This window comes from Leucopleurus acutus, assembly GCF_964270905.1.
Source record: "Leucopleurus acutus genome assembly, chromosome: X".
NCBI classification, from domain to species: Eukaryota; Metazoa; Chordata; class Mammalia; order Artiodactyla; family Delphinidae; genus Leucopleurus; species Leucopleurus acutus.
In genome coordinates this window covers 131,699,651-131,719,544 of record NC_139148.1, presented here as the reverse complement: position 1 = coordinate 131,719,544, position 19,894 = coordinate 131,699,651, and the positions used below count along the sequence as shown (strand labels likewise).

At 36.7% G+C, this 19,894-nt stretch overlaps 1 protein-coding gene across 1 annotated transcript; it reads right to left on the bottom strand.

The window, feature by feature from the left end:
- Positions 1-408: 408 nt before the first annotated feature.
- LOC309978678 (protein eva-1 homolog C-like) lies at positions 409-18,909 on the bottom strand (the record flags this gene model as incomplete). The annotated part of the gene is made up of 6 exons (XM_082865179.1): positions 409-788; positions 9,243-9,386; positions 11,345-11,497; positions 11,955-12,078; positions 13,412-13,611; positions 18,774-18,909. The coding sequence occupies 6 exons, from the start codon at positions 18,907-18,909 to the stop codon at positions 409-411; spliced, it is 1,137 nt and encodes a 378-aa protein (XP_082721305.1).
- Positions 18,910-19,894: the final 985 nt, after the last annotated feature.

Below are 19,894 nucleotides of genomic sequence, written 5' to 3'. Positions count from 1 at the left end.
TCTGAGCCTTTATAAAATCCTAAATATATGCTTAAAAGTATCTTTTCATCAGGTGAACTCATTGATATAGGTAGTATCCTAGGCTTATATGTTGTCATTTCTTTTCCTATCTACCAAAAATTCCAGGGCTTACTCCCCTGCTTATTAACAAACTTTCACACTAACGACCTCATTTCTATTTTCCTTTTTGTAGACCTTTCTAAAAAATTTAGTATGGTCATATAGCTTATGGGGCCTTGCTGTAACCTGAAAGCTCATGGTCTCAATCAGACCTTTGAAAATTGATGTATTAACAATAATACTTTTCCATCCCTATTACCCAGTATTTTGTGGCATTTCTGTATTTAAAACATACGATCATCTGTCTTTACACTTGGTACTCAGGTAAATAGCATATTCTGGGTCATTTTATTTTGTGGCGGATTTTACTTTGTAAATGGCATAGGGACTAGATTCTTTGGCTATCCAGATTTCATCTCTTTCTTGGTTTCTTTCCTTAGCTGCACGCTCTAAAACTGCAGTCAGTTCAGGGCAAAACAGGCTATTTGAGGCTGGATAGGTGTGAGTAAAATGATGGAAAGAGGAGCCAGAAGAACTGTCATCGTTGTGGTTATCTTCTTCTTCCTCTTGGTCCTGTAGCTTTCTCTTGCCCAACTTGGAAGTTATACACCAGAAAACTTCTTTCAAGTCCTGGATAAAGGTCACTTTGGGAGTAAAGATGCATAATAGAAAGATAAGACCTCCGGAGACACCACACAGGAAATACAGGCCCATTTTCTCAGGGATGCCTGTGAGGAAAACAATAAACCAGTGACCCATAAGGATCATAGGTGTTGTTCAAGGAGACAAGTATTTATTGATCTCATCGCTTAGCCAAGGTAGATCCTTCTGAGAATACTCTATAATGGGGCAGATATGAGAAATACTAAAACAAACAAAGAATAAATGACAAACCAGTTCTTTAGTCTCTTGATGGTTTTGTATTCCTGAATGCTATAGATTAAATTGTGTAGCTACCTCCAAATTCATGTTTTGAAGCCCTAACCTCAATGTGATGGTATTTGGAGATGAAACCTTTGGAAAATTAGCTTAGATAAGGTTATGATGGTAGGGCCCTCATGATGGGATTAGTGCCCTTATAACAAGAGACAACATAAGGATCTCTCTCTCTGTGTCTGTCTCTGTCTCTTTGTCTCTCTCTGTCCCTCCCTCTCTGTCTCTCTCTCTCTTTCCCATTTAAGGACATCTAGTGAGAAGGCAGATGTCTACAGTATAGGAAGAGAGTTCCCACCAGAAACTGACCATGCTGACACCTTGATCTGAAACTTCTAGTCTCCAGATCTGTGAGAAAATTAATTTCTGTTGTTTAAACCAACTAGTCTATGGTATTTTCTTATGGAAGCCTGAGCACACTAAGACATTGAATAAGAATTGGACTGGGCCTTCGTGTTTATTTAATCTTTATAAATGTGGAGCCCAAGCATGGTTTAGTGGGGTTTTTTCCTAATGTCTCAAACAAAAGATAGTAGTTGGATACGCATTTTTCATTTGTCAAAGTTCAAAGTACAGAGAATAAAATGGTACACTTCCTATTCCTACCTTCAAAGAAGGTGCTTATTTCACACCAGTTCCATATTAAATGCAACGCAGTGCACCAGAGACACATATTTCTCCCCTTGCTATCAACTCAGAAAGAAGAATTTATCTTTTTATGACCTTTACCTATAATTAGCTGTCTTTTTGGATATCTAAAAGTTATTTATTATGACGGGAAACTGCTACTGAGAGTTTACTTGGAAAAAAGCAGATAACATTAAATATACAGCATTATCTTTTTTCTTTTGTTTTTTTTAAAAGGACTTTATTTTTTAGAGCAGTTTTATGTTCACAATATTATGATCTTTTATGAAATGACCAGATAGCCTTTCTTTCCCACTGAGAGTTGGATTAACTTTTTATCTTTGTCTTTTTTTTATTATAAACATGAGATATATTATGATAAAACTCAGAAAATACACTATAAAAACGGATACTAGAATAGGAATTTTCCTGCCACAGAATTGCTGTTGAGAACAATAGGTCCAAGTACCTCCACATTAAAGAGAGGTAGTTGACCATTTATCTGAGCAGGACTTCTAAAGGGCTGACTCTGAAACAGTTTTGTGACTTCTAGCTCGTAATCATCCATCTCCAGGCTATATAAAAGAATGAGAGAGTGCCTGTGGAAAGAGGCTGGTAGCACAAATTTGAAGCATCTTCCATTAGGTGAAAGTGTGTGGAGTGCTGTTTCCCCTCCCTGGTTAAGTGCTTTTCATACACTATCCTTTTTCACATGAGGAAATTTTTACCCTCATAAAGTATGGATGTGTCACCTCAAACCCCACATCATCCCTGCTGGATGTGCTGAGATAAAAAGTTTACAGGCCTACCTTGTACTACTACTGAAGTAAAACATTTAAGAGAATTTTGGAGCAAGCTTTATCTGTATCCCCTGGAGTTTGAAGGACACAGAAATTGGTAATGGGCTCTTTTTACAAAGAAGTCCAGAAACAAGAGGCTAGCTGGAGTTGTTTGAAATAACAAAGCAGAGATACACTTGGTGATGAGCAGCCTTCACTGCCCAAGTTTTGGTTGAAAGATAAAGTGTATTGCTTCCGTTGGGCCAGAGTGGACATCAGAGAATGTGACTAGGACATAAACAGATGGAGAGGTATACCATGTTCTTGGATTGGAAGAATCAATATTGTGAAAATGACTATACTACCCAAGGCAATCTACAGATTCAATGCAATCTTTATCAAATTACCAATGGCATTTTTCACAGAACTAGAACAAAAATTTTACAAGTTGTATGGAAATACAAATGACCCCAAATAACCAAAGCAATACTGAGAAAGAAAAACGGAGCTGGAGGAATCAGGCTCCCTGACTTCAGACTATACTACAAAGCACAGTAATCAAGACAGTATGGTACTGGCACAGAAACAGAACTATAGATCAATGGAACAAGATAGAAATCCCAAAGATAAACGCACACACGTATGATCACCTAATCTATGACAAAGGAGGCAAGGATATACAATGGAGAAAAGACAGGCTCTTCCATAAGTGGCGCGGGGAAAACTGGACAGCTACATGTAAAAGAATGAAATTAGAATGATCCCTAACACCATACACAAAAATAAACTCAGAATGGATTAAAGACCTAAATGTAAGGCCAGACACTATAAAACTCTTAGAGGAAAACATAGGCAGAACACTCTTTGACATAAATCACAGCAAAATCTTTGTTGACCCACCTCCTACAGTAATGAGAATAAAAAGAAAAATAAACAAATGGGACCTAATGAAACTTAAAAGCTGTGTAGGTTCATGAGAGGTAAGACAAAGAGTACATCTTTATGTCCGGAAAGAGTGCAGTATTGAACATCCCAAAAGGATCCCCAAAGGGAAACAACCAACATTAGGGCACCTGCCACCTACAGGGCACTAATACCATATTACAACAGCACTATTCAGTTAAAACCATTTTGTCTCCTTACTTCTCTCTCATACTCCAACCTACTCCTAATTCCTGAAGGATCCAGAAGCAGTATAGTGATTTGGAGCATAAGGAATTATCAGGAACACTATATAAAATAACATTGTTTAATATATTTTATGTAAATAAGAGATTGAAAATATGCATATAAAGCAAAAACCATAAAAATGACCCAGTAGCTTTGAAGAAGAACCAAAAGGAATTCTGTAAATAAAAATATAATAATTTTAATTAAAATTAACCTGATAGGTTTAATGGCAGATCAGATACAGCTGAATTTAGAGCACTGGAAGATAGACCAGAAGAAATTATTTGGAATGCAGCAGAGAGATAAAAAATAAATACAAGAGATAAAAACATGAAGGATAGAGTATGAAACTTTACTATATGATTAATCAGAGGCTTAGAAGGAGAGGAGAGGAAAACTGAGCAGAGGTAATATATAGTTATTATAGTTATAAAGTTATAAAGTTATAACTTTATAAAGTTATAAAGTTATATATATATTATATATATATAAATTATATATTATATATATTATATATAATATATAATATATATCATATATCATATATAATAATATATATTATATATAAGTTATATATTATATATATTATATATAAAAATTATATATTAAATATATATTATATATATATTATATATTATATATATTTATATATATATTATATATAATATATAATTATATATATTATATATAGTTATATATATATATAAAGTTATAAAGTAATAAAGGCTTACATTTTCTAGAACTGATGAAATCCACAGATTCAGTAATTCCAATGAATGCCAATCAGGGTGAATAAAAAGAAATCCACATCTAGACACTGCATTTAAAAACCAATGAAAGTATCTTAATAAATGAGGAGAAAGGAAACCTCTTTTTAAAAATGAATTACAATTGGGCTTCCCTGGTGGCGCAGTGGTTGAGAGTTCGCCTGCCAATGCAGGGGACGCGGGTTCGTGCCCCGGTCCGGGAAAATCCCACATGCCGCAGAGCGGCTGGGCCCGTGAGCCATGGCCGCTGAGCCTGCGCGTCCGGAGCCTGTGCTCCGCAACGGGAGAGCCACAACAGTGAGAGGCCCGCATACCGCAAAAAAAAAAGGAATTACAACTAATAAATGTAGAAGAAATGAGAATTGGAAAATCACTATTTTGCAACCAAAATAATAATTCTTCCAGGCAAAAATCACTGATAGTGAGTGAAAGTTTGTTGAGGAACAAGACATTCATATAAAGCATCCCCCTACAAGATATGTACTACTTACAAAGGGAAAATTTATTTACAGTAAAGAAAACTGGGACCCATGACCTTAACCAAGTTTTCAAAGATCAGTAATGGGACAAATACATCACTTCTACGGTATTTCTGCCAAAAGTGCATAACATGAATCTAATCATGAGGAAACACTAGACAAATCTGAACTTATGGACATTCTACAAAACAGTGGGTCTATGCCTCTTCAAAAATGTCAAGATCATGAGAGAAAAGACCAAGGAACTGTTACAGATTGTAAGAGACTACACTGAAACTAAAAACATGAAATGTAAATGCAACATATGATCATGTATTGAATCCTAGATCAGAAAAAAATATATAGTTATAAAGAGCATTATTGAAACAACTGGAAATTTTTGAAAAGGGTATCTGGATTAAATGGTGGTTTTTGTCAGTGTTAATTCCCAGATTTCAAGGGTTTTATGGATATACAATTGTTTGTATGTATGTCTTTGTATGGATTAATGGTTATGGTTTTTGCTCCATGCTTATGAATGAGAGATGCTTGTAGTTTTAAAGATATACACTGAACTACTTTAGAATACTGGGACATCAAATCTACAACATATCCTCAATGTGTTCAGAAAAATAGTATTATGGATATATACCCAGAGATAGATGGTTAGGTGATATAATAACAAAGCAAATGTGATAAAAAAATTTTTTTGCCACACAGCATGTGGGATCTTAGTCCCCTGACCAGGGATTGAACTCATGCCCCCTGCAGTGGAAGCCCAGAGTCTTAACCACTGGACTGTCAGGGAAGTCCCTGCATGATGTACAAAAAATATTTTTAAATGGAGAACCTAGGTGAGTTCTTTGTACTATTCTTAAAAGTTTTCTATATGTTTGAAGTTATTTCAAAATTAAAAGTTTAAAAGTTCTATGTGAGTCTACTTTGCTCAACTCTATGCAAATAAATTTGAAAATCAGAATAAAATGAAAATATGCCAATCCTGAAATGTAGAAAGCAATAGGAACTTTAAAGCTATAACAGGAAAATGCAAACCACAAAATGTTGGTGCAACTATATTAACATCAAACACAATAGACGTTAGGGTAATAAAACTTACTGAAGACTTAAAAGGTCACTACATACAAATAAAAGGTCAATACACCAGGATGATGTAATATCTTAGGCAAGTGATAACATAGCCTCAACGTCCATAATCAAAAACTTACAGGGCTTCCCTGGTGGCGCAGTGGTTGAGGATCTGCCTGCCAATGCAGGGGACACGGGTTCGAGCCCTGCTCCGGGAAGATCCCACATGCCACGGAGCAACTAGGCCCGTGGGCCGCAACTACTGAGCCTGTGCATCTGGAGCCTGTGCTCCACAACAAGAGAGGCCGCGATAGTGAGAGGCCTGCGCACCGCAATGAAGAGTGGCCCCTGCTCACCGCAACTAGAGAAAGCCCTCGCACAGAAATGAAGACCCAACATAGCCAAAAATAAATATAAAAATAAATAAATAAATATTTTTTAAAAACTTACAGGAGTAAAGGAGGGATGTGAAAACTCAACACAATTAATAATATTGATCTAATAGTCACAAACAGAACACTTCACTCATTACTACAGAAAAGAAAATTGTCATCCATGTGCCAGAGATCTCAAGGAATGAAGATGCATGCATGTTTGTGAGAGTAATTTGTATAAGATGGAGCAGGGATACTTCTTTTCCTGACGACCATATAGGAAGTGAGTCAACCCTATGGGAAATGTGTCTCAAGGGAGTGGTAACCTATTCTGTCTCCCCAGTTTGTTGGCCAGCTTTGGGTATGTTGGAGTGACAGTCATCTAGGAGCATCTATAAGGGACCTGCTCAAAAATTCACCCTTCTACATATACTTTCACCAAAAAGGTCTATGGCGTTTGACATCATTTGAAAACTGCATTGGACTGCTAATATATCAGTATTCTTAACTATTTTTGAGTCAATAGGTCTCTTGGGAATCCAATATAAGCTGCTACTGGGTACAGGATTTCTTTTAGGGGTAATAAAATGTTCTAAAATGCGACCGTGGTAATGGTTACACAACTCTGTGCATATACTAAAAATCACTAATTGTATGCTTAATATGGGTGAATTTTATGGTATGTAAATTATACCTCCAAAAATCTGCAAAAAATGAAATAAAAGAAAACTTTTTGGAGGAAGTTTGCCATTTGAGAATGAGTCAAATATTAATGAAGTTTGGACTAATCACCTTAGACTCTGCTATTATATATTAACTCTATAATTTAACTCTATAATTTAAATATCTAATTATGATATAACATCTGAGTCCCAGAGATTGTTTGTATGGAAGGGATCTACTGTATGGAAGAAGCTCTCCACTGTCAGACATTCTAGGCAAGATTTCCAATAGTTAGACAATAAAGTACCATTTCAAATATTAAATTCTATTTTTACAAGGCTTTATTTTTGCACTTAAGACTCTAGACTAGATTAAATTCCCATGACTGTGTCAGAATGGAAGAGAGATTTTATAGGAAGCCATTCTGCAAGAGATCAGTTTGGATCCAAGTTTTTTAAGGGGGAAAGGATAAAGAAAAGAAAATTTTGTATTAAATAAAACTATTTAGCTATTCCATTTCTAATCATTCACTTGTAGGCAGTCCTACTATGCAGAATGTCTTCTGATACTTACCATATATATAATCAGACAGTGTAAATGGGTCCAGTGAGCTATGGTCCATTTGTTGCAGCAACTTTATAGGCACTGAAATGCAAAACATCAAGGAGTAGAAAATTTGGCATGGGAATTGCAGCTACTGTTCATATAGTGGGGATGGATAGAAAGTTTATATTTCGCAGACATTCATTAAAAAAATAATATATTGTGAGAGACTAAATTAGTGTTAAACCTGAATTTTAAATGACAGCATTAACATACCTATTTATTTCCATGGAATAAATTCTAAGCATTGAATCAGGTAATAGTCTAGGCATTGTCACAGAACAGAGGAAGAAATAAATGTACTAATGAAATTTCAAAGCACAGAAGTAAGGAGTGTACACTAAGTGCTAAGGACTCTTGAACTGGAAAGTAGTGAAGAGTTTGGACTGAAGCAATTTCAAAATGAGGATTTGCCAAAAACCAAAGAAGATGAGGCCATTGTTTTTATGTATGGAATGGCTCCTTCCTCTCAGTTTAGAAAAATGTTGACATATTTTAAATCAAAAATAAAAATTTCTCTGATCTCACATCCCCTTAGAGCTATCTCTAAGTTTTCATCTCACTGTCCCTCTTAACATTATAGGCACAGTTGATTACTTCTTCCTTTCCATCAGTCACCCTTTATGCTTTCACATCACATTCTTCTCATCTTCTTCATACTTCACTTATCTCTTCTTAGACCCCTTTGAAATCTCTTTTTCTCTGCAAGTATCTTAAGGCTAATATTCCTTTGGACTTTGTTCTAGCCCCTCTTCTCTTCAAACTATACACAACAGTTATCATGCTAGATCATCTTATTGTTTGGAGATTTCCCCGTTCTATAAATATTAGTAGGATAAATATCATTAACCTTTTAAGGAGAATGTAAGCATATTTTAAGATATATGAGTGATAGCTATGTTAACCGCTTTGGCTACTCAAAGCCTTAACCCCTTTCTGTGACTGCAATATTAACTCACATTATGGGTTTTTGTGCAGAGAAAAATCTACCTCCTGTCATAGGAGATGAAAATTCTAGATACTGACTTTCCCAATCTCCCTTACAACTAGGGATTTGTAACATGACCTAGGCTCCCCCAATCAGATGTGTCTATGCCAGATTGACTTGGAAGCTAGAGACATAAGTTTTCTCTCTTTGGTGGCAGCAGCTGTTTAGTGGAATAAGCATTTTTCTTACCAGAAAGTTCCAAAGTACAGTTTGGGGCATTCTTCTTTGGTGTATAGCTGAGCCAGGTTATACATCCTTCTCAATAACTGCTTTGAGACACCCACTGCCCTTTTAATAAACTCTTTTTCTGCTCAGTCAGCTTACGTTGACCTCTACCGCTTGTACCTAAGCATCCCCAAAAGATACATCTCCTAATACCTTCAGTACTGGCCTCACCCTCAGATCCATATGCATATATATACCTGCTTACTTATAATTTTATCCTGAGTATCTCACAGGTATGGAATCAAAGTCACTTAATAACTGTATAACCTTGAACATGTTACTTCTACTTTCTGAACCTCTGTTTGCTTTTCTATAGAATGGGAATAATACATACCTACCTCACAGGATTATTGTAATAATCAAGTGAGAAACATGGATGTCAAAAAAATTTTAAACTGAAAAGTGCTATACAGATTTTAGCTATTATTGTAATTGTAAAATATAACTTATAATACTGTAGCTTTCTCACAGTAATTTATTAAGTGATAGAGATACCCTGTTTTTCTTACCACATATGTAGGAAACTTGCAGCTGTTTCTTCACTCCTGGGAAACAAGGTTCACCAAAAGTAGCTGTGTCTGCAAACAGTGTACAGTTTTCTCTCTTTTGGCACTGTCTCAAGACTCTTTGTAGAGCATCAGGAGCTAAGCACTCTGTTGGTTAGGATTCAAACAAACAAATAATTTGAGAGTTGGGAAGAAAAAAAGACGTAGAATGCATAGGAGAACAAGAATAGGTATTTCTGCAATGCAGGCTTGAGAGTGTTTTTTTTTTTAAAAAAAATGCAAAATATTTTGAGGTCTCAAGGAAACAGAACTAAAAGGATGGTCTTGCAGTCAAAACAGTCTATTCAGGATATCACCACTGGGGTAAATGAATCTGGATACTGTTATCCTCTTTGTCACTTTACTTGAGATACAAATGATCATGGAAAGAATATCTACTGGATTGGCCTGACTTGGCTAGCATGCCCACTCCTTGACTAGTGAATAGTATTGTCCCATTAGACTATAGTCGATGTTAATAATTTCCTAATAGGAAATTCAGGATGTTGGTAGGACGGGAAAATAGATGCTGGGCAACAGCAACAAATGCACATTATTCTTGGATGGAAAGAGTAATCTTGATTTTTTTTCTCTGTCACATCATACTGCCAGGCTTTAACACAACACCAGGTCCAGAATTGTCTTTTGGCTTAGAGAGAAGCCAGCATCTTGGCTTATCTTCCCTAGGAAGCAAAACCATAGGACCTCCCAGGTTCTTGGAAAATATCAAATAGTGCCTAGTCTTAGGTTTTCTCTCCTCCGAAATGCATGAAAGAAACTCTTGTGATTTTTGTACTTGAAAACATGCAATACAATTTTTGTTTGCCAAGGGTTTTAAAGATTCTAATTTTCTCCAAGCTCCTACCAGCTCAAATTCTTTTTACTGCTCTGAATATAGAGTTTGCAGTGTATTATTTTAGATTTTCAGTATCTATATGTATTTAGCAATTAAAGATATTAGTACTGACTAGTGACTTGGAAAATGCTTATGGCTAACATTTTTAAATATTAATTTTCTTCTGTCTCTTACGGAAGAAGGAATTGAAGTGTAGATGAGGGAGCCAGGTCAGAGGTATCTTATGCTCTATCACTAGAGCAGAGTTTCTCAACCTTGGGACTATTGACTTTTAGGGCTGGATAATTCTTAGTTGTAGGGGGCTGTCTTGTGCATTGTACAATGTTTAACAGCATCCTTGACCTCTACCCACTAGATGTCAGTAACAACTGCCCCCAGTTGTGAGAACCAAACATGTTTCCAGACACAGTGTCTTTGGGAAAGAGGTTAAAATCACCTCTGATTGAGAATCGCTGGACCAGAGGTAAACTAAATAATCCTGTGCATAATCCTGTGTAATAGGGAACAGGTTTATGAAGATTTTGCCCTGAACTATGCCAAGGTTTATGCAAATCAACAAAGGTTATTCAAAGCTTTTTGACCTGAAGCATTCAAGAAACGTGCCTTCTACAGAACCATGAATATACCAGGAAGCGACACAATGCAACAATAATCACAGAGCAGCATCACTGAAAATGAGAGCAGTATAGGCCAAAGACGGAAATTGCACACAGACCCTATTTATTGATACTGAAGTTTCAGCACACTTCAGCAATAATGTGATACAATGTTGCATTATTAACTGAGAATGTCAATGTAACTGGGCTTTCCAATTAAATTCTTAAGAATGTTAATTTTTTCTATGGCATACACTTCAGAATAAATTGGAGTAGGCAGAGGCTACTGAGTTTGCACATTTTAAAACTAAGCATTGTCTTACACCCACACTGTCTCTGCAAAACATATAAGGCATAGCTTTCAAAACCAACATTTCTGTGGCTCTGAACTAGCTGATCAAGATTATACTCTTGCTCATAATATAGTTTTGAACCAGCTGAGAATGTACATGTTATATATTCAATGCTAGTCTCATAACATTGCTTATATGTTGGATATCATAGTGATCTGGAATATATTAGTCCATTATTTAAAGTTCAGTAAGTCACTAATGTTGAACAGAGAATTTGGAAAAGTCTGTTGTAGATTTGTGTGTCTTCTATTTCCAACATACCTATGACAGGTCCATTTTTATTCATTACATCACATTCTTGTTTTCCTTCCATGAATTTGCCATAATTTGCAGAGAAAATTGTCAAGACAGATTTATTTCTGCACCGAAGCCTCAGCGTCCCATTCTCACATACTGTCTTTATTCGGTAGTTCACTAGGAAACAAGGTTGATACTTTAGATTCCCTTTCAAATTCAGTATTACATTCCAACATTTATATTTTTAAACTGTTTTGAAGCATTGATAGTTTAAGCCTCCTTAAAATGAGGAGAAATATATAATAGAGTCATCTGAACTTGTAGAAATCGGCTATCAGAAGGATTACAACCCAAATTTGGGATTCCATGAAAAATTTTTAAATAAGAGGAGGGTTAAAGCTCTTACTTTTAGGTAAATTTCAAATCTTTCTTTAATTATAGAATAGAAGTAAGCCTCTGTCACCAAGAAGTATTTTGTGTTTCTGGGTTATACAGCTTAAGGTATTATGCAGTGCTTTTTAAATTGCTAAGCATGAAAACAGAAATTGCACTTAGAAATGAGCCCACAAACTATGTAGGTCCCATCCTTTTTGGTAAATTCCCTCTTGATTTTAAATACCGCTGTGAAACTTGCCTGGTCTACATTTATAAGATACTACAAGATACTTGTATGTGCCAGGACATGGATCTTGTCCAAACATTTGACTATTCACAGATATCTGACACCAGCGTTGGTCCTTGCACTCATCCAGGAGTTTCTTGTGAGGAAGGGAAAGAGAGAGAAATTACTGAATAAAAGTTCACATCAATGTGTTATTTCCACTAATGAATTTTACAAAATTTAAAAAAGTTAAATTCTTTAACTTTCCAATAAAATGTTTCTTTTTCCCCTGACATCTAGACATTCTATTTACTGAACTCTTAGAAGAGAATGTATATATAGTTATGGATTAGACATAAACACTAAGGCCTTGAATTACAGCTCTGTTACTTACTTGTTATGTGATTATCAACAAATTGCCTCTGTGAAATTGTATTTCTTTGTATGTTAAATAGAGATACGAATTCCTGGCACAAGTTAAGCAAAAGGCTATTTTCAGATCTAATTTATACAGAAATGAAAGCTTTTAATATATGGACAAGTTGAATACTCTCTGGTTCTGGAAATGGTTAAAAACACCAGGTAGCCGAACAATTATTGTGGTTAGTTAAAATGGGAATGAGAGAGGCAGCACTTAAAGGTGAGAAAAAAAACAAGAGAGCATGGTATCATGAGAACCAAAGGAACTGAGTGTTTAAAGAAAGGTGGAATGGTAGACTATGTCAAGTGACACCAAGAAGTCACATTAGATTAAAACATAAAAGTATCCATCAAAGATAACTTCATGAGGATTAATAGTGACTTCAGTGGAGTTAATGGTGGCAGGAATAAGATTAAGTGAATTGCTACCAAGAAAGTAAAGATGGAGAGTGTATACTCTCAAGCAGATAAGGATTAAATGATGTCAGTCAGGAAGCTGCTTATATATTAGCCTCTAGGGAGAACTATAATGTTCTCAATTGATTCCAGGTATATTTTAGCTTCTATTAGATACTGCGCTCCTAGGAAGCTTCCTAAATGATAGATACCTTAATCCAGCTCTATCTAGGTCACCAATAACCTCTATCACTGAATAGCTGTGTAACCTTGGGAGAATCAGTTCACCTATCTGATCGTCAGTTTCCTCATCTATAAAATGATATTTAAAGATATTTCCTACTTCACGTGGTTATGTGTATTAAAGGAGAGAACTCATGTACTGTGCCAAACAACATGCCTAGCACATAGTTAGTACTCAAAAAATGTCAGCTATTATTATATGAGAGAGGAAGGGAAATGGTCAAATTAAGATTATGTAACTAAAATCAAAACTCTTCTAATCTAAATGGTGTAGTCAAGCCATCTATGATTAATTTCTTTCTTTTCCATTTTACTCACATTTCCCTGGTAATTACATATCTAATCTACTATTTTCTCAAATAAAATTAGATAGGTTTCCTTTTGAATGCAAAGTTACTGGGGCCCTTGCTTTCTGAGAAGTTGGATCTTACCTGTCTAGCTGTGACTGACACACAGGTGGCATTTTCACTGGTCTTACCAGTTAGAGTTGGACAAAAGTTTTCACCAGGAACTTTACGACCATAAAAAGCAGAAAGGATGCTGATAGATGTCTTTTGTGGGCAAGTGATTCCCAGTTTCTCTCCTTCACAGGCATGAGCTGTATGGTTCTTCAGGACTTTCTTTAGGTAGCCTGAGGGAACTTTAGAGATATAGACAATGGAGCAAAATACTGTATAACTCCCAAACGATTTTGTGTAGGGTGAAGGACCTCCAATTTCATCTTGGCTAGCCCACCACACAGTCCCTGAATATCTTTTACAGAATCCCAGCAATTGGTCCTCTGGCATCTGCTTAAACACCTTTTAGTAACAGGGAATTTGAAACATGGTTGTTGGATAGTTCTGTTAAAGTGTTTTCGCATGTTGACTGAAACCCTGGCCTGCCTGCTGCAACTTCTATTTAATGATCCTACTTCTCTTACGTGGAGTTACATAGAACAGGACTGAACCCGCTTTCCCATGATGCTTCCTTAGATGTTTAAGCACAGTGATTTCCTTGGACTTTCTTGGATCACAAACCAAATTTTCTCAACTTTTCTTCTTTCTAAATGGTTTTCAAACTCCTCACCATACGTGGAAATCTCTTATGAATCCTGTCTAGTTTGACAATAAACTTCTTAAGGTGCTGGAAACAATATCAGATGAGTCTGAACAAAATAGGGTACAATGTAGTTTCTGGCAGTTACTCTTTTCTTCTATTTTGAAACCCAGGATACTATTCCATGGTCTCAAGTCTTATCAGCCTGCATCAGACACTTTTAATGAAATACACAGTATTTATTTCTCCCTTTATTTACTAACAGAAGCCCCATTTTTTGTGTGTGAGTGGCAGCAGTTTTCCCAACCCCAAGTGAGATATTTCCATTTCTTTGAATCATCTTCAATTTCCTTTATCAATGTTTTATACTTTCTCAGTGTAAAGGTCTTTCACCGCCTTGGTTAGGTTTATTCTTAAGTATTTTATTTTCTTGTACGTGTTTTTTTGTTTTGTTTTTTTTTGTTTTTGTTTTTGTTTTTTTTTGCGGTACGCAGCCTCTCACTGTTGTGGCCTCTCCCGTTGCGGAGCACAGGCTCCGGACGCGCAGGCTCAGCAGCCATGGCTCACGGGCCCAGCTACCCCGCGGCATGTGGGATCTTCCCGGACCGGGGCATGAACCCGTGTACCCTGCATTGGCAGGCAGACTCAACCACTGTGCCACCAGGGAAGCCCTGTACGTGTTTTTAAATGAAATTGTTTTTTTACTTTTTATTTCTATTTCATTATTAAAGAAATGCAAGAGATTTTTGTACATTAATCTTGTATCCTGCTACCTTGTTGAATTCATTTATTAGTTCTAACAGTTTTTGTGTGGATACTTTAGGGTTCTCTATATGCAGTATCATGTTATTTGCAAATAATGACATTTTTACTTCTTCCCTTCCAATTTGGATAACTTTAATTTCTTCTTCTTGTCTGATTGCTTGTCTAAGGCTTCAAATGCTATGTTGAATAGAAGTGGTGAGAGTGGGCATCCTTGTCTTATTCCTGAATTTAGCAGGAAGGCTTTCAGCTTTTCCCCATGGAGTATTATGTGGGGTTGTCATAAATGCCTTTTGTTATGTTGAGATATGTTCCCTCTATACCCACTTTGGTGAGAGTTTTTTTTTATCATGAATGGATGTTGAATTTTGTCAAATGCTTTTTCTGGGTCTATTGAGTTGATCGTGTGGCTTTTGTCTTCTCTTTTGTTAATGTGGTGTATCACACTATTTGATTTCTATATGTTGAACCATCCTTGTGACCATGGAATGAATCCAACTTGATCATGCTGTATGATCCTTATATATCTCCTTGGATTCAGTTTGCTAATACTTTGTTGAGGATTTTTGCATCTATATTCATCAAAGATATTTGTCTGTAATTTTCTTATTTGGTAATGTCTTTGTCTGATTTTGGTATCAGGATGATGGTGGCTTCATAGAATGAATTTGGGAGTGTGCCCTACTCTTCCATTTTTTTGGAATAGTTTGAGAAGGATGGGTGTAAATTCTTTGTATGTTTGGTAGAATTCTCCAGTGAAGACATTCGGTCCTGGACTTTTGTCCAGGATAAAGCAGTCATATCAGTAGTGTAGAGTAATGTGAACTGAAAACTGTTAGAATTCTAGTCAAGCTAAAATATCACTGTAGATATCAAAAGTAGAGTAGACTAAGATGCAAGCAGACATAGAGCAGAACTAAAGGTAGTTAACTCACTCTAGCTAAAGACAATCAGGACAAATCTCAATATTTCCTGAAATTGAACAAAGAAAAAAGCAACTAATGTGAAGTTTAAGTTAAAAATTAATGAAGAACAAGAGAAAGGAAGAGCAGCTAGTTAACTCAGAAAAAGAGCATATCTTACAAAGTAATCTACACGGGCTTCCCTGGTGGCACAGTGGTTGAGAGTCCGCCTGCCAATGCGGGGGGCGCGGGTTCGTGCCCCGGTCCAGGAGGATCCTGCGTGCTGCGGAGTGGCTGGGCCCGTGGGCCATGGCTGCTGGGCCTGCGCATCTGGAGCCTGTGCTCCGTGGCGGGAGAGGCCACAGCAGTGAGAGGCCTGCATACCGCAAAATAATAATAATAATAATCTAAAAAATACAGAATAAACTTTCTGAGTTTTTTTTTTCCACAAAAGAGTCCTGTTTACAATAGTAGTAGGACATCACAAGGAGAGAACAAAGTTGGGTGGAAAGGAGATTCATAAAATAAGGTTGGTATAATATCTACTTTATGGATGAAAAAAATGAGTCTTAAATAATTCAAGAACAATGCATTGGTGTATAAGATCAAATTGTTGATAAAGATGAACTAGATAATCTTTTGCAGACAATGGTAAGCTAATATGTTGATATTTGATGTTTTTTGAGGAATAGCCTACTATTGAACAAGCAGAAGAAATAAACAAATTTAAAGCTGGAAGAAAAACGTTCCTGAGCTGATGAAAGACATGCACATGAGAATGCACAAATTAAAAATGGAGCAAATAAGAAAGTTAAGAAACTAAGAAGTAAATGGATTAGGGAGAGAAGGTAAGGAAAGAAGATGATTACAGATTAAACCAACATAAGCAGCAAAGATAAGTCATCATTACAGAAAATCACATATATTACAAGAAGGACTAGTATGAGAAATACTTTCAGAATACAGAGAGAATCAACAGGTGAAATTGATAAGAAATAAAAAAATATGTTATGGAGCTAGAACTCAAATCTAGGCTTTTGACTTTACACTGTTGCCTTCTGCTCTTGGATTCATGCACAACCACTCATCTTCAACTTTTATTGGTACATTTAGCTTATTTTAATTTCCTGTTACACTCTACACACCTATACCCATTCAAATGACCAGAACATATATACTCTGATGAGGATCAGATCATGTAATGTAGGGATCTTAGAATCACTTGTCATTAAAGCCAATTCTGATATATGATCTAATAGGAAAGGTATCAGCCTATGACTTAATGGGAAAGGTATACAAGTTCACAGAATCTCATACCCTACCTAAAATCTGTTCCAGAGTACAATGTAGCCTTTTACTGAGAAAATATGGAAAATAGTTCATCTATGACCTACCCAACAGGGAGGGCCTGAGGGGAGAAGGTGGAATCCCACACAGGCATGGAATCTAACAATCCTGCCCTTGCAAAATGTAAACAACTCCCCAGTCAGAAGAGACAGAAGCTTTCAATTCCTCACATCCTCTTTGGTGAACTGGTACCCTCCATCCTTTGTGCTCTCTACCTCTTGACCAATTTCTGAACTTCTCAGGTGCAGAACCCTCAACTCATCTCTTATTTATACCCTGATGCCCCCTCCTCACATCTGCTACTTGGTACTAGATCTTGAGCACTGACCTCCTCTTTCCTTTCTCCCTCAATTACTTAATCTCTCTCTGTCTGAAGTTACTCTTCTACGAAAAGGTAATAATAAGAGTATGAGTTTGGCTCTGGATCCTAGTGGCTTTGAGTTATGATCGTATTTTCTAGAGTTGGAACAAGAACCTTATTATACTTTCAACGACAACAAAAATACAATCCTCAAAAATGAAACAAATTTAAAAAGATAGTAGCATTAAATGTGGCATTTAAACTCTTGACTCAACTAAATAACAGTAACAATAAGTTTCCAACATTAAATCATGAGCCACCATCTTGCTTCAGAATAAACTGAAGAACAGTTAACAATTTAGTTATCTCACAAGCTCTAGTGATGCTGTGAATAATACAAATCATCATATTGTTTAAAAGAGTGGATTTGGCTTTTCCACTTACTTGTTCCCAGAGTCAACCACAGTTTCCCTATCTATATAGCAAGGAAAGAATACATTTTCCTGACACTTAGGCCAGGGCTGATGTTCACCAGTGTCACTTTATGTAATGTCCCCAAGAGTCCTCTGGAGGGAAGCAGAGGGAAGGGCTGTCAAGAGCTGTGGCTACATAAACCAAATGGAAAGATATATTTGTAGTGAATTTTGTTAATATAGGCATAAAATCCTCCAAATCTGATACAGTCTGTCTCCCGCTGACAAGACATCTGGCCTAAATCATTAAGGTAACTGTGTTAAGGATCTACTTTGCTCTGCTGGTGAAGACTCCATTTTTCTGTTCTCCAGGAAAGTATTTAATCTTGAACCCATTTCTTTCTCTGAAGTAATTTTTCTATAACCTGGGCTCTGGGGATAGTTTCAGTATCAACAGGAAGAAGCCTAACTCTGAAACATTCACAAAAGCCAAATAATATTCAGACCTCTGCAGAAAAGAGGTATTTGGTATCTCTCTCAGAAGACTTCATAGGCCATTTATTCTTGACTTCCTTTTCTTGTTTTAGCAGTTCCCTGACAGCATACAATTTCCTTCTGCATATAAACGCAAGACTCTCATGTCCGCAGAACAGCAAGAAATGCTTGGGAAAGTGGAGTTTTTTTCAAGTGCATCTCTTGGGTTTATAATGAGGAAAATCTCATCTTCTATCTTCTCACATCAATTTTCTTATTCTCCCTTACATTTCACTCCAAAATCAGCTTCATTCTCTGTGCTCTAAGAATACTTTGGCTCAGTGCAGCTCCCTTCCTCTTCACTGGTGCTGATCAGATGTTATTAGGATGTATCAACTCACAGATGTTTTCTATACTCATTCCACAACAGTAATGAGTAATACCAAAATAACTAAATGTAATAACTAGTAACAGTAATAACTAAACGTGTGGTGGGTAGGGATGGAGACTATCCTAGTACCAAAAGAAAAGAGAGCATCAGAAAGTATCAACTCACCTGAAAATTCTGGGACTGCTTCCAGCACAACTGCCAAATAGAGACAACTCAGCACTGATCGAAAATGCAAGCCTGTGCATCTCAGAAATTGTCCTAGAATAGCCATTTGGTGCCGTGTTTCCTCACTTGCCCGCATCTAGCTCACGATGGCACTGGGATTCAGAATCACTAGCCTCAAACTTCTAAAAGACCCTCATTGTCTATAAACAGAGTCCACTCTTTGTCTCTTGTGTGTGTGTGTGTGTGTGTGTGTGAGAGAGAGAAAGAGAGAGAAAGAGAGAGAGAGAGAGAGAGATCCATACCCAGAGAGAAAAAAGGAAAGATAAGAAGAAAAAGCAAAAAGAAAGACTATTTCTCACAGTTATGCAAAATGCATCATTTTAACTGATCATCTGAAGGGCCAACAGAGCCTAAGTAGGTATTATGCATTGAACTAGTTTATGGTTTTGGCTTTCACTAGAAAAATGAGGTCAGTTAAGAATATTGTAGTGACTTCCCTAGTGGCGCACTGGTTAAGGATCCGCCTGCCAATGCAGGGGCCACGGGTTCGAGCCCTGGTCCGAGAAGATCCCACATGCCACGGAGCAACTAAGCCCGTGCACCACAACTACTGAGCCTGCGCTCTAGAGCCCATGAGCCACAACTACTGAGCCCACATGCCACAACTACTGAAGCCCATGTGCCTAGAGCCCGTGCTCCACAATGAGAGGCCACCACAATGAAGAGTAACCCCCGCTCGCAGCAACTAGAGAAAGCCCGCACACAGCAACTAAGACCCAATGCAGCCAAAAATAAATAAATTTATATTAAAAATGAATTAATATTGTAGTGACAAAAAAAGGGAAATAATGTACTTCTCTGCCTGCCTTAATCCCATCCACTTAATGTACTATAAGGTAGGTTTGATATGTAATGCAAAATTCTTGTCTATAGCCTAATGTTGTAGTACTGCAGCCGATGAAGTCAAACCATTACCTGTAGAGGGAACATATACACAAAGAATATCCAAGAACTCACCTCCAGTTCAAGGGTCCCATACAAATATTACTTGAGTTTGTATTGCTGTGTGTGAAAATCTTTTTTTATAAAATAGAAACTAGGAAGGTGTTTGTATGTGTATA